This window comes from Mandrillus leucophaeus, unplaced genomic scaffold (genome assembly GCF_000951045.1).
Source record: "Mandrillus leucophaeus isolate KB7577 unplaced genomic scaffold, Mleu.le_1.0 Scaffold102, whole genome shotgun sequence".
NCBI lineage: Eukaryota > Metazoa > Chordata > Mammalia > Primates > Cercopithecidae > Mandrillus > Mandrillus leucophaeus.
Genome location: NW_012098321.1, coordinates 4,703,833 through 4,719,775, shown reverse-complemented (window position 1 = coordinate 4,719,775; position 15,943 = coordinate 4,703,833). Strand labels below are relative to the sequence as shown.

Sequence of the window (15,943 nt, the reverse complement as noted above, 5' to 3'; positions counted from 1 at the left end):
TGTGTGTATGTGTGTGTGTGTATGTGTGTGTGTATGCGTGTGTGTGTCTGTGTGTGTATGCGTGTGTGTGTCTGTGTGTCTGTGTGTATGTGTGTGTGTGTCTGTGTGTGTGTGTGTATGTGTATGTGTGTATGTGTGTGTGTATGTATGTATGTGTGTGTGTGTGTGGGGGTGTGTCTGTCTGTGTGTGTGTGTGTGTGTATGTGTGTGTGGGTGTGTGTGTGTGTATGTGTGTATGTATATATATAAAAAGAAGTTTTATTTAAAAGGAAATGTGAGCCTTTTTATTGACAGGAAACTGAGAAAAGTAAAGATTCCAAGATATGAAAATATCTTCTTATAATTTTGCCTACACATATAGTTTGAATTATAATAAATTATACTTTTCATTTCACTTGTAACATATATAAAGTACTGTTTTCATGTAAAACATGAAATTTGGGAGTATTTCAATAACAAACAGAAACCCTAAATCTAGTCAATAGAACAATTTCATATTTGGGCAGACAAAGTCTAACTAGGCTGCAAAAGTTATTCATGTGAGTGAATGTTGGGGTGCCAATAAATGCAATGTAAATAATCTGAGTACTTCTATAAGAACTTAGTCACATGCAGAAGTATAATTTCAGCTAAAGCAACACATTTGCCAAATCAGGAAACTAAAATCTGTTTACAGGACCATGGCTAAACGTTAATATGATAAATTCACCAGTCCATCATCTCTTCTGCTCCACCTGCGTGACTGATAGGAACTCCAAAACTGTGCCCGCCGTTGTGTTGAGGCAGCCATAACGTTAAGGTTTCCTGGTACAACAGGGGTTAGAGTTTCTCATAGGATACATGTCTGGCTTGTTTTCTTAATGTTTCAAGTGCTGAGTTAATGTAGAGAAAGAAGCTTAAGCCTAGCACACAAGAAGACATCTGCCTCTGAAACAAGTGCTTTCCCCCATGACAGAGCTAGACATAGCTCTTTCTGTTCTTTGTGCTGTAGGTTCTCAGAGGCACACCCCATTTCACATTTCTTTTCTCTTTCGTGTCCATCCTTTAAATCCTGGTTCAAATAAGATCTCACATGGAAAGCATGGCCCAGTTCTACAAAGAGTAATATCTTCCTTCTCTGAGCTTTTAGGCATTTTGCAGACACCCATATACATGTTTATATTTATGTGTTTACCTCTCCCAATAAAGTGTAGGCTCAGCCTTATAAGTTAACATGTTCTTATCTTTTAAAATATCACTTTGTCTTAGACAAATATACTCTGAGCCAATCCCTCATTAGCTTTTCATCTCAGAATAGCCACCCCTTCTTGATACCTAGCAAAATGCTTCTCTCACGTCTCAGCCTGATTCCTACCTGCTTTGTGAAGACTTCCTTGACTAAGTCCCACCTAATTTCCTTTCACCAATCATTGTACTTTTTGAGTTTATCTACTGCTTGCTTCACTTTGTCCCACCCATACCCCCATGACCAATAATGCTTCCATTCACGACATGCTGCTATGGGAAGATCCAGAGTCATGTGTATCCCACTAGCTCCATATCCATTTCTGTCCCGCAGTAGAAAACACAAATTAAACATGTGCAATGTTATAACAACATTTTCAAATTTGCTCTAGTTTACATAATCAATTTGTAAACTCTAGTATTTTAGCTCTCTTTAATAATATAGTATGCAGTACACTGTAACTCAAAGTTCTTCATAAAATCTGGAGTTGGAAATTGAAAAGCTGTAACATTCACTTGATACTTAACATATATTGCTTGAATTTTTTTTTTCATGAACAAATGAGAGTCAGATAATAGAGAAAATGAACTTCATGGTAAACTTTTGGGCTTCATCAGGGTGCCTACCTCTATGCTGTCAATGTGGTAGCCCCTTTTCGTTTATCTCTTTTAAGAGATGGGGTCTTGCTGTGTTGCCCAGGCTGGAATGCAGTGGCTATCCACAGGCATGGCCATGGTGCATTACAGTTCTGAACTCCTAGACTCAAATGATCTTTCTGCCTCAGCATCCTGAGTAGCTCGGACTACAGGGATGTACCACAGCACTGGAGATGACAGGTGCTTTATCAATAATGTCACTCCTGGTGATAATGATCCCAGTAGATATGGAATAGAATAGTATCATTCTTAAAAATATGAATCAGCAACAGAAGCTTATACATGTTTAATCCCTGAAAAAAGTTGCTGTTCCTTTTATCATGTGTGATGTGATTTTCTGTAATTCCTGTTAAGAGTCTTCCAGTCTAAATGAGTATTAAAAAAATAAAAATGCAGCATACAGAAGAATTCTATATTCTAAATGCAGATTTTCAGTGTTTTTAAAAGTGTTAGAGCTCTAAATCATATCATCCAATTAAAAACAATAGAAAAGTGTCCTTTTCTTTATATTCTAATGAAGGATTTTTTTAAAAAATGCCACCACATTTGGTTATTGGAGCTTATTAGAGCACAACAGATCCTGTGTAACCTTGTCAAAATGAAATCACTTTCAACAAGCGCGTATACGATAACCTGAAGAGTGGTACGGCACCTTTTTTCCAATAACGAGCTTTTCAGGTTAAAGGCATGTTCTGTTCTCTACAAATGCAGTGTACAATAATTTCTAACTTGTCAACCTGTTTTGTTTTCTGGCAGTTTCTCTTTTTAAAAATGGCATTCAGAATGGATTTTCGAAACAAAATTAAGTCTAAAGAGTCTCAGAAGCCCAAGCTGCTTGCTTCTCTCCAAGGACTAGTGTTCAATAGGGAGAAAAAATGGTTACCATTTAGTCTGGAATCCATATGTTTACTTCTTTCTGCTTTATGTCACTAATGCCCTCCCCCAGGGGTGATCCCAGGATGATAAAGAAAATAAAAACTAAGAGTTATTAGTGGAGATGTAGAAGTGTTAGAACTTGAGGTATATCATTAGAATTATTATGGTAAGATGTGTCTTTTTTGGTGAAAGATATTCACATTTCCCTATCTTAAAAAAATAATAGGGCATTTTTCCTTACTACTAATTGCACTGACTGACATAGGAAACAATGGTAAGAGGAACGTTTACTTTATTTGCTTTTGCCTGTGCAAAAAAGAAGAACATTTATCTGCTCCCATTATGCTCAGCTACATGCAGCAGCCTATTTGGATCACAGCGTAAAAGTGGATAACAGCACCAAGGCTCTTACTTAAATGATAACCGCCAGGTTGAGAAGGTCCCAACTCACCAGTACATGCCTCCTCCTCAACAGTCATATAGTAACTTCATAAAAAGGAACCCTTTTAAAAAACATATTTGAATAAATCCGTTTTCATCCTTCTGGATAGCTTCCACTGGTTTCTCATACTAAATGGAATCCTTATACAAGAAAAAAAAGCTGCTCTTAAAAAATGAAAAGTACTGCAATTTTAAACTGTAGGCGGTAACTGTCGGTTCTATGTAATTACAAGAAAAGTTTATGAATAAAATCAATGCATTATTTGAAAAAATGTATGCATTTTTTCTTTTAGAGTACTTTTTTACATTTCAAACTGACAAAAGTAAAGTGAAATTTAAAGTATGAAAAAAATGCATTTGCAGTGGATTATCCCATATTGTTTAACTCCACCTACTTCAATATTGTGAGCCTTTTCCTACTCTTTGCTTAAAATACTCTACCTAAAAGTAAATCACATGATTTGGTCCAATACTTTAAGTTCTGTGAAAATGTAAGAGAATATTAGTGTCATCCATTAAAAGAAAAGCGTAAATCAACTATGAATAAACACAAGGAGAATGGTGATATAGTAGAAAAATACTGACTGAGAAATCCAAATAGTTTGATTTTTCATGTAGGCTCTGTGATAAAGTAACTGAGAGCCATTTTGAATGTCATTTAACCTCTATGCATCTATGCTTCCTCATCTAAAAATTGAAGACTTTCCACCTGTTCATTTATATAAATCCTTTTGGACCAAGTTTTTAGCCAGTGATGGATCAGAGTTGATCTTCCAAAAGCAAAACACTTTCACTCAAAAAATTATACATGTAAAAATGTTTGCACATAACTTCAGGACATATGAGAGTCCATAAAGGTGTTGGTTCAGTTTCAAAATGCAATGAAGTAAACACATTTTTTGCCTCCTATTCTGTAATTATCTCAACTGCAAAATAATCGAATGTATACTAGAAAAAAATATATTAATATTAATGTTATTTTTAAAATATTAATGTCAGTGAACATTTCAGAATACAAAAATCCCTCTTCCCCGTAAGCCATCCATATTTAAGTATAACATGCTTATGATTACAAACTGTTTTAAGATGTCTTGTATGACTTTTGTTTTCCATTTTAATCTTTTATTCTGTAAAATAGTTGCTTAACCCATATTAGGTTATATTTTTATGTTACTCTGTAGATTTATCACCATGTAACTTACCTGAAATATGTTTCAGGTTTATCTTGATACTGATTCTTATTTCATATATAAATTCCATCAAAGATTAAAGTAGATTCCAGAATCCTGAACCAACATTTTTGAGGATTAACTAAACTGTGCTGCATTTTGGAGGGTGAAGAGAGTACTATGCACACAGCACTTATGTTAGTGAATTCTAATTTTGACATACATGTTTGGTAGCTACCAGTTTTTAAAAGTAATAAAGTGAATCCCAGTGCAATATTCTATATAGCAATACAAAAGGTTAATTAAATAAATATTAAATGAGAAGGTAATAATGTTTCAAAGATTGTTATCATCTTGCTAACCTATAATTTAAGAAAACCATGAATGTCTATTTACAGGTACTTTTTGCACATGCATATTAATAAATAGGTCCGCTTTGACATATCCTTAGAACACAATCCCTGAATAAAACTAAATAATGGTAAGAAGAATTGTGACTAAACATCGACTGAGCTTCACTTTTAATATCCGTTCCTATCACCTGTATTCCTAATGGTCAGAGCTCTCATGAGCAGCAAGGTCTCTCGTATAAAAGGTTAAATTTCAGTTAGCAAAGTCATTTAACTTTTCAAAACGATGAAAACACATGCTTGGAGTCAATTGCATAACTCTTTAATTGCAAAGATTTGTATTAGAAAAATTAATCTATGCACAGTTATTTATGTTTTGAATTACTTACTTCTATAAGTAAGGCACATTTCACATGGGTTGCTAAGTAAATACATCTTTTTTTTTTCAGCATGGGATAAAAACTAAAGGTTATTATTTTGGTGACCAAGGAATATCAATTATTTCCCTGATTTTGTCCAGAAGTCAAGGCTGTTTGTGTGTATCTGTGAGTGTATATATATATGTGTGTGTGTATATCTATACACGTATATATACACACACACACATATCTGTATATATATGTGTATAGATATACACACATATCTGTATATATATGTGTATAGATATACACACACATATATCTGTATATATGTGTATAGATATACACACAGGCAACTATATTTTCATATATATGTGTATATATGCAGACATGGGTATGTATGTGTATGTGTGTATGTATACACACACACACATATTGCTTCACTAAAGTTTCTTCTCTTGAAAACAGGGAGGGACAGACAGAAACATTTAAATGTTAAATAAATATTTATTGAGCACCTACTATTTAGAAGGCAGTGTTCTAAGAGCTAGCGGTATAGAAATAAACAAGATGCGTGAAATGTCTGCTTCCACGGAGGTCATAGTCTAGCGTGAGGACATAGAATGTATTTATATATACATATGCATACATATGTACACATATGTATGCATATGTATATATACACACGCAAGCATGTGTATACACACAAACAGCTAAACTATCACATAATAATATATGCCTTGTAGAGTATTTAATTGAAGTGATATGTGACTGGGGGACAATTTAGATGGTAGTGGACAAAAAAGGCCTCACTGAAAAATACCATTTAATCTGAGATCTGAATCAGAAATCAATCTTGCAAAGATCAGCATTTCTGGCAGCATTCCTTGTGCATCTTGGACAAGCATTCCAGGCAGAGGCAAAATGTCTAAAAAGAAAATGACCTTGACAACTTAGAGGAGTTGAAAGAGGACCAGAGAGACAGAAGTGGGTTTGTGAAGAGTGATGAGAGATGCCACCGATATAGGCAGCAGCCATCAAGTGCAAGGCTTGGAAAAGTAGGACAATGAGGGTTTGGGTTTTATACTAAGCATGATGAAATGCCTTTGTATAAGTTTAAATGGGGAAACGACATGAAGAGATATGCATTTAAAACGTTTATATGTTGAAGCTGTGTGAGACAGAGATCGAAGGTGTGGGAGTGTGGAAGCAGGGAGCCTATTAGGCAATACTTTAGTAGTCTAAGCCACAGAGGATGATGGAGAGAAGTGGCCACATTGGGAACGTGATTTGGAAGCAACGTTGATGGAATTTCGTGATGAATTGGAGAGAAGGGTAGAATAGAACCAAGGAAAATTTTTAGATTACAGACGAGTATATATGTTGTTACAGTATTTGTGAAAATTATACTGTAAGAAGCTACAATGCAGGTTTTATGTAAAAATCTATATCTTCTATTTAGGAATGTCATTGTTTCTGAAAACTAATGCCAAAATTTCCTCCCATGGGCCATTGCATATTGCTTGAAATCTCTAACAAATGAGCCAATTAACACACATATACTTGGGTAGAAGAGCTCTGTACATTTTGGTAAAGCTACAGCCTGGTCTTATTTCCACATAAACAAATATAGAAGGACTGAGTGTCACAGATTCGATCCTTCTCTTTACCTTATTTTATACTGCAACTGAGAGAAAAGATTATATGTAAATAAGGTGAGAAAATATTTTTTAATGATGAATTTTTTTAGTGATAGAAGGCAAGAATGAGGGTTTTTTTCCTTTGTGCATTTCAGTCTGTGATCCATGTAGCACACAGAAATATTTATTTCAGAATGGTATCTCTCAACAGAATTTTTACTCTAAAAGCAGAAACCTTAATGTATTTACTTTATGCTCATCTTAAAACAGAGACGTATAATTAAGCCTTAACTCTGTGTTGAGTGTGCCCACACACATACACCTTTTAAAATGTTTTGTAAGGAAAATAGTGCTCCTGTCTCTACCATTTTATGCCATTCCATTTCTCTCTGCAGAGTTCAACAGCATATTCATCCAGTCAGAGGTACACCTTTCCTACAGGCATCAGAGCTCTCCCTGCTTATTCATTTCCAGAAATGATAGCGTTTTATCTCAGCGATTAAAGAAGATACTGTTTTAAGAATCATCCAACTAGTTACTGCCTGGAAACTCTCAACCAGAGATGAGAGCAGCAACCATAGGGCTCTTCCATTAGCACACCGTTTGTTGCTCTGTATGGATGTTTTTTCCATCCTTTTTTCCCTCCACTGTATATTTTCCATCTATGCTTCTAAGAAAAATGCTCCAAAGGAAAAATGCTCATTATGAGTACACAGAATTAACTTACCAACTGGTAGTTCTGTTTCCATGTGAAAGAACAGATTTTACTTGAATCCCTTTTTAATGTTTGCTAGGCTTTACATCTGTCTGTAATCCAGGCTTCTTTTCTTCCTTCCCCACCCACCCATATGAGCTAGAAGATGTACTCTCCTAGTTAGCAGTGTGTTGTAAAGAACACCTTGCCTAAAAAAATCATGTAGCCTCTCAATACTTCTAGATGTTTTGTTGCTGGATAATTTACCAGTAAATGCACGTTGCAGGGGCTGGCAACCTTCTAGCCCAGCTACACTTTTACTATGAAGCACAGAAGGACATTTTTCATTGTATCGTGAGGAAAGTTCTCAGATCATTGATAATCATGACATGAATACATGACAGATTTATCTCTGTAAGATAAGGGATGTATTATTATAATCATATTTGCTTAGTTCTATGGCAAGAAAATTTTAAAAGCAAATTTAAGGTATTACTTTATGATGTTCCTAATCTGTTGCTTAATGATTACTGCATTCCCTGACATATATATTATTTTGCTAAATTTAGGGTCAAGTACTGATAACTCTAAAGCAACTGAATTTATGTTTTGCACATCTGGTACATATTTGAAAAAGATGATAGATGGTTTGGAAATGTCTGTTAAAGTGAAAGAAAAGATACCATCCATGATTCAATTTTTCCTCTCCCATAGTAAGCAAGTTAACTGAAATGGAGACTCACTATCCAGGATAGAATAGGGAACCTGGGTTTACCCACAGTCCCTGAAAATGATATATGTCTACATGAGCAACAAAGCTTGCAAGTTTGGCTTGATGCAGCAGTCTGTAATATCTATGTGTACAATTTTCTGTCTTTGAGTGTTTTTTGACATTTATTATTAACAATAAAAGCTGAGTGAAATGAAAGTAGCAATCTTATTGATTCTTAGGAGCTAGAAAGGCACATTTAATAGCTTAATACCTTTTAGTAGACCAAAGCACATAGAGATCTCTAGCAGTAATACTCTCTGTTAAAATTCTAAAACTCCAGAACACTCTTTTTTAAATAATGAATCCTACCAACTAACAATAAAATATGATGTATCCTATTCTCTACATATCTTACTTCTGAAGTAAATTATCCTGGAAACATAAAAAGCAGTATCTTATTTCCATCACTGTTCAATAGATAAATAAACAAATAAATAAAACAAACTGTAACAGTCAAGTGATATTTTAGAGAGACCAAGATTATCAGAAATTGTGATAAACTGATTAGCAGGACAGAAATATAAGCAAATCTTGATTCAAATTTACTATACAGTATCATAATACTAATTATAGAGATTGTACTTATCTTACATGGTTGTAAAGATAAAATTTGCTAGAAACGCAAAATACATACATGTAAAGAAAAAAATCTGTGGAAAGGTGCGTAGTGGGCAATTTCATTCTAAATGATAGCAAGAGTTAAGATAATAAAGGAGTGATGAATTGTTATAAAACTTACTTGTACAAGGAGAAAATAATAAAGTAAGGGAATAAGTTAGCACAGTGGTAAAATAATTTTAACACTCATGTAGGGTTACTATGGTAAAAGGAAAAGTAAATTTGGAAAGGAAGGGGGAATATTACAAAAAATTTTTTGAATAGTGCATCTCAACTCTGCTCTAACTGTGAGATAACATGATTTCTCCTCCAAAGTCTAATCATTATCCTTGCTATCCGTGTCTACAATCTGGACCTGCTATTGATAGTATAGCTATTGGTAGAAGGAGAAATTAGTTACTAATTTTTCTGCTGGTATTACTGTATTTCTTCCCAGATCCTCGGGAAGGTTTTGAGCATGGAGGTGACATTAAAGAGTTGCAGCATCTCTGTCCATTTCCCATTTGTATTCTGAGGAGTGGTTATTAATTTCTCTGATGAGTTTAAAGAGAGGTAAAAGAGACATTGGGAAAGTTAAGAGGGAAGAAGTTTAGGGTTTGGAGTATGTGGTAATTCACGTTTCTCACTTTCCATAGATGTTCTTTCTCAAAGCTTCCCTGGTGCTGTACATTTCTGACACTTTTAGGAGTGTATTTTTAATTAATTGATGATAAATAGAAGAACATACATTGCTTCCAATCACAAAATAGAAATAGTATAGTACTATTGGTCATTCCCTATATCCATTCCTTGCATGGTAAGATGGTATCATCTGCTATGTTCCCTACAGTGAATGGATGCAGATCCGGGTAGTTTCTGCTTGAAGATGAGATATTCAGCCTATATTCTCTGAACTTAATGTTGCGTCAGAGAACAAGGGTGACTATAACTTATGTCTTGCTTTGTACATGGTCAATTTGTTATATTGCTGAGTTTTAAGACATTTTCTATCTCATACGAAAATTTAGAATTTTCTCATTTTTCAATAGCATTAACCTAATTTATGTTCTGGGTAGCTTTCAGGGAAGATTATGAGCAATAACTGTATGCAACTCATGGGCAAGTTTTTTACCAGAGCCTTGGAGTTTGATTGCCCTTGGTATAATAAGACTACTAGAAATATAATAAGAAGAATAGTCTAATTTATCATATATCTGTATAGCTGGCACTTTGCTGAGTAATTCTATTTACAATGTATGTCATATTATAAATGAATTTATTAATTTATAATATTTATCATACTATTTATATTACTTTAAATATTTATTATAATTATAGTTATAATATTTATAAATAATGGTGATATGTTACTAGTTTTAAACATTCCATACAGTTGGAACTACACAGATTGTGAACATCTACCACATTGTATGACCATCTTCCTATAGCCCCCTATAACTCTTCTATTTTGTGTTACAATTATCCAAATGCTTAGCTTATCTTCCACACTAAACTATAATCTTCGTGTTTGTTATTTACATTTGCTCCTTTGCACCTGGTAGATAAGTACTAAATATCTATTGAGTGAGTGAATTAATTTTTCTCTTGATCCTAGTTCTTCAAATGTTAAGAATAGCAATGGGTCAAGATATTCAAAGCCATTAAAACTAGGAATATAATCATCCGTTGTAAAGAAATAAATAGTATGACAACAATAATCACAAGAGATATACTTCAATATTTTGATAAAGAAGCAAATCGAAACTACCGTGCTTAGAGGAATTAATTAGTATAATTATGGCGGCTAATTTAACAGATAAATTTTTCCATTGCCAAGCTTGTTCATAAAATGTCCTACTTTCTTTCTGAATGGAACTTCCACAGTGCAAATGTTTCATAAGCATGATGTTTAATCTTACAGGTATTAGTGTGGTGACTCTGGTTAGGCCTTTCATTGAGGATAAATTTTAGACTGGCAGTTTTAAATTACTACATGTGGTCCTAATGCTGAAACTTTTAAAGGTGTAATTAGGAGGGAGTGGAGGAATCACCAGTGTCTCTAACACAAAATGTCAGTGGTTTTAACAATTAAATGTGGTAGCATTTAAATCATGCGCTTCCATTGACACCCAAACAATAAAATCTAACTATTAAGATGGCATCCAGATAGTAGATGATTTCACAGGAAAGTGCTCAGACCTCCATCAAGTTAAGAATCAATAGCATCTAGGCAATTGTGGTGGAGTCAAAGACACAGGTCGCAGCTCATGAAAAACCCTCTGTACTGGAGCTGTATTCAATTATCCCCACTAATGTAAAATCAACCTTGGTATAAAAGATAAAAGGGTAAAGTTCTCACAAATGATCACTTATCGCTCCATTCCAAAATGCATACAGCATTCATTATAGATCGAAATGCCACTCAAATTTCATCATTTAGTATGGTTTTGAAACAGCCAAACCATTAACCGAAGAGAGTAGCTTTTTATATTTATACAACTAGTGACTAATGAAACATTATACCCAGTGTGCAAAGGGGAAAAAACCTTTATTTTGCAATGAACCCAACTGGTGCCCCTTTTAAACACAGCATAATATGGTTTCACTGTTTCATTGAGCCTCTCATTACTTGTGTCAATAACCCTAGGTAAACCACTGTTGAACTTCACAGCATTTATCTAGCAGCATGAATAGCATTAATCTATGGGGTGCTTTTGATGAATTGTAGTTCAAAAAGCAAAGCCAAAAATGACTTCTCACAAAGTGCTTAGGGAAGTATTTATTAGAAACATGTCAACTGCCAACTACTTGAAGGTAGCTTGGCTGTTTAGGAAATCATGCTGTTGGCTAGCTTGCAAACACTGAGAAGATATATGAATTTTCCTGACTTGAACTACTTTTAAAAAATGATATACTTTTCATTTTGGTATATTTTTTCTGTCACTTCTCTTCTAATTCTCAATATTTTATGTCATATAGATTTTGACACAATGTGACATGGTCTACAACACGTCCCCAGGTTCTCAGAAACTGTTAGGTGAGAGAAGCACTTGGAAAATTAAGGTGAATCATATAGACTACACTTTCCCTATATGACTGCATGATCTAAACATCCAGGGAGCATCAACTGAAATCTACTCTTGGATCCTGCTCTAAGGATCTGACTTACTTTCCTGACACACCCGGTGGTTGTAACATTCTCTCTGGCAGAAAGGCCAGCAGGGTTTGTCTACAGGGATTACCACATTTAAATCCAATTTACCAGTCTAATTGGATTAGGCTAATTTTTCCAAAGTTGAATTTTGTACAATTCATGAAGGGCTAGAAATTAAACTGTTAGTTCCACTATTTTCTGGATGTTTTACACGAATAGCCTATTCACTGTGAGCCTTTCGTTGCTTACCATAGCAGAGCGGTATTAAGTACTGAGAGATCTTATACAATAATACAATTTGAAAATAGGAAAACTGTATATTGACTGAAAATATCAATTTTTTCCAACTTTGGCAAAATGAACAAAATGAACATCTATGAAAAATAACACGCATTTAATTATTTTTTCCCTAAAATTAATCTCTTTACAAAGAAATAGACTAGACCCCCAAAATTCTTTCTGGAAAGGTATGGAACAAACACGTACTTCTTTCAGTATTCCATATATGGATTTAAGGGAAAGATGTCAAATAAACATATTTTGTCCATCGTTTCTAAGATTCAGGATTTGCGACAGCGCTGTGTTATATACAATACTCATTTAGTATACTGTAATATTATGTTGAATGTAATACTAGTCCCAGGAAACTTTTCTTGGTGAAATATGATGGAAATCTTACATTGGCTAATGGCTCTTCCTAGTGGAGATTCACAATGCACCGTGACATATACAATAAAGTCTGAGGAGTACTGCAGTAAAGAAACCTGACTAATTTATTTATTGCAATATTCATCAATTTCATAAAAATTCATCTCCATCTAACAATATCTAAAAGAAGCTACCTTATGAAAAACCCATTGTGTCATTTGAAAGTTGGAAAAAACAGAAATTGTATTCACTCATGGGGACTCGTATTTCTTTTTGCGATTTTGTTATATGTACTCAAATTGTGCGATAAGTATAGTCAAGAAAAGTCTGTAAGAACTTTAAATTATTGTTCACATGAAAGTAATGCAGTTATTGTTAATATTGTACACTTCTATTTTTGCTGCATTTCAGTGACATACTGTCATTCTTTGTGAAACCAAATTACAGAAGTTATAAAGTATATGTTTATGATAATATAACAAAAATTAGCTTAAAGGATATGTAATTTCCATGATTCCGGATTATAAATGAAAGCATTTATTTATAGAATTTAAAGACAATCAACCAGGTGTGATGGCTCACACCTGTAATTCCAGCACTTTGGGAAGCCGAGGCAGGCTGATGGCTTGAAGCCAGGAGTTCAAGAAAAGTCTGGTGAACATGGCAAAAACCCATCTCTACTAAAAATATAGTGGTGCACACCTGTAATCCCAGCTACTAGGAAGGTGAAGCATGAGAATCGCTTGAACTCAGGAGGTGGAGGTTGCAGTGAGCTGAGATCACGCCACTGCACTCCAGCCTGGGCAACAGAGCAAGACTCTGCCTTCAAAAATAAACAAATAAATAAATAAAAATGAAATAAAGACGATCATTAATGTAGTTTATGAGCCAACATATAAGAAGTATATTTATAATTGAGAAAGCTTTTCACGAAAAAACTTATGTATGTTTTAATTTTATCAATCTGACCGGGAATATATTAATATTAAATCTTGGAGATACTTATGAGATGTTCTTCTGAAATAAAAAGAAACTGTGCAATTTTGTTTACTGTGCTTAAAATTTTGATATATTTAAAGATTTTCAAGTTATGCATCCTTTCACATATAATGTTTTCAAAAAGGTACTCACCATGCACAATGAGAACATACTCTGCGCTGCTTTGGCCAATCGTGTTTGTGGCTTCACATCGATATGTACCATTATCCGTTTTGTTCAGGAAAAGAATGTTTAGCTCCCTACCACTCACAACCATTCGGTCAGGATCTGGTAATTCTCCGCCATCCTTTGTCCACAAAACAGGTTCTGGCCTATTGGATTGAAACATGCACGTAGATAGCAAAAATAAGAAATGTTACATATCTGTGAATTAAGTAAATCAATCAATTTTAAGTACTTAACACGTATTTTGTACATAACCATATGCTAACTTCTATAAGATACTAAAAGGACCATCACACTCACTCAAAAGAGTTGGAGGTATAGCAAATATAATCTGCTTCTATCATATTTAATTAAGCAGATATGTATTCAGAGACTAATTTGTTGAGTCACTGTAGCAGTCACTTCTGGTTACCCGCTCAAGTCCTGTGGCCCAGATTCTGCTGCTAATGGCTCACACCCCACATTGGAAGACTGCCCTTAGGCTATTGGGGGTAAATCTTCCTCAGATATATTTGGATATAAGTAAACATAAATATTTATATTTATATATAAATATATATTTCATAAATATTTATATTAAAATATGAGTATAAATATATAACGAATAATTAATATTTATATTATAATAAATAATAATAAATATATAAGTATTTATAGTCATACATATAAATAAATATAAAATAAATATTAAAAAGATAAAAATCTTTGCACTTAGGGCCACCCCTGTGGCACAGCTTTGCTTGAAAACACCTGAATCTTCTCCATTTCACCTCTGCTGCTTTTCTCATTCTTTTAGAGGTTTTTACTGTGAGTTTTCTTTTAACAAAATTCCTGCAAAGGATCCCTATCTCAAAACATGCTTTTAGAAAAGAAACAATAAATGAATCATAGATTCCCCTCTTCAAAAATTTCAGTCTTCTGTAATAATTAATGATAGAAATAGTTGTTAATATCTATTACCATCTGCTAGTTGTTATCCTAGGTGCTTTGTATTTATTTTCTATAATTCTCAGAAGAACACTTTGATGAATGTTACTTTTTAAAATGTCCTGCATATAAGAATATAGATGAGAGAAGTATTCAAATCCCGGCCTTCCTCTATAGTTGATGTTTCATCCACTACCTCCTGCTTTCTAACATGATGAATGTTTTTCTAGACTTAGTATGACAAGTTTTCTAATTTAAGCATAATTTTATCACATGGAATCATTTTCTCAAAAGCTTTGTTAAATTTGATAGAAGTATTGAATTTATTTTATGTTATTGTGAATATAATTGGAACAGAGGCATTGAGTAAGTGATGTCTATGGCTATGGCATCCTTTCTAAGAGGAAGGATATATACTATTCTAACAAAATTTTGTGGGAGGGAAAAAAGTTGTGAAAAACAATAACAAATATTGTAAAGAATATCCAAACAAGCAGATTGGCATTGGGATAAAGGAACTGATCATCAAGTGTTTAAGTACCGAAAACACTTGAAGAGTGTGATCTTGTAATGTAAGAAATATGTATTTTGTCTCCTCCCCAGCTCCTAACATAGTGCTCCTGAAGCACGATAGACAGGGGTGATAGCAGAAATTTTTGTTCTATTTAGCCTTTGACCCCAGTTCCTGACAAGAAACTCGTAAGACCTTTATACAGTCATATGCCACTTAACTTTGAGGATATTGTCTGAGAAATGTGTCATTAAGTGATTTTGTCATTGTGCAAACACCATAGACTACATTTACACAAACCTAGATGGCATAGCCTACTACAAACCTAGGCTGTATGCTATAGCCTATTGATTATGCTATAAACTTGTACATCATGTTACTGTTCTGAATACTGGAACAAGTTGTAACACAATGGTAAGTCTTTGAGGGTATAGACATGGAAAATGTATAGTAAAAATATAGTGTTATAATATTTTGGGACCACTATCCTGTATGTGGTGCATCATTGATCAAAGTGTTGTTATGTGGTGCATGACTGTAATTTCCTGAGTGATAGTAGTCTCTGACACAGAGCTTCTAAGTCTCTTGGAATTTCCTGATAGGAGAATCTTTTGCTCTGAGATGCTCCTATGAGATGTTCTAATCAGAAGATTCTGATGGGCTTCTAGGCAGCTTGCTGGGTAATCACGGGTTGGAACTTTCAGTCCTATTTTCCTTTCAGCCTCCAGGGAGCTGAGGTGACTGAAGGTTGAGACGATCA

General features: G+C 34.1%; 1 protein-coding gene across 3 annotated transcripts in view; it reads right to left on the bottom strand.

Moving 5' to 3' along the window:
- Window positions 1–15,943, bottom strand: part of CADM2 (cell adhesion molecule 2) — a 1,174,747-nt gene that overhangs the window by 96,654 nt on the left and 1,062,150 nt on the right. For all 3 annotated transcript variants that reach the window (XM_011976654.1, XM_011976649.1, XM_011976643.1), the window contains one exon: window positions 13,713–13,891. In XM_011976654.1, the coding sequence (XP_011832044.1) occupies window positions 13,713–13,891 (179 nt within the window). The remainder of the gene's footprint in view (window positions 1–13,712; window positions 13,892–15,943) is intronic.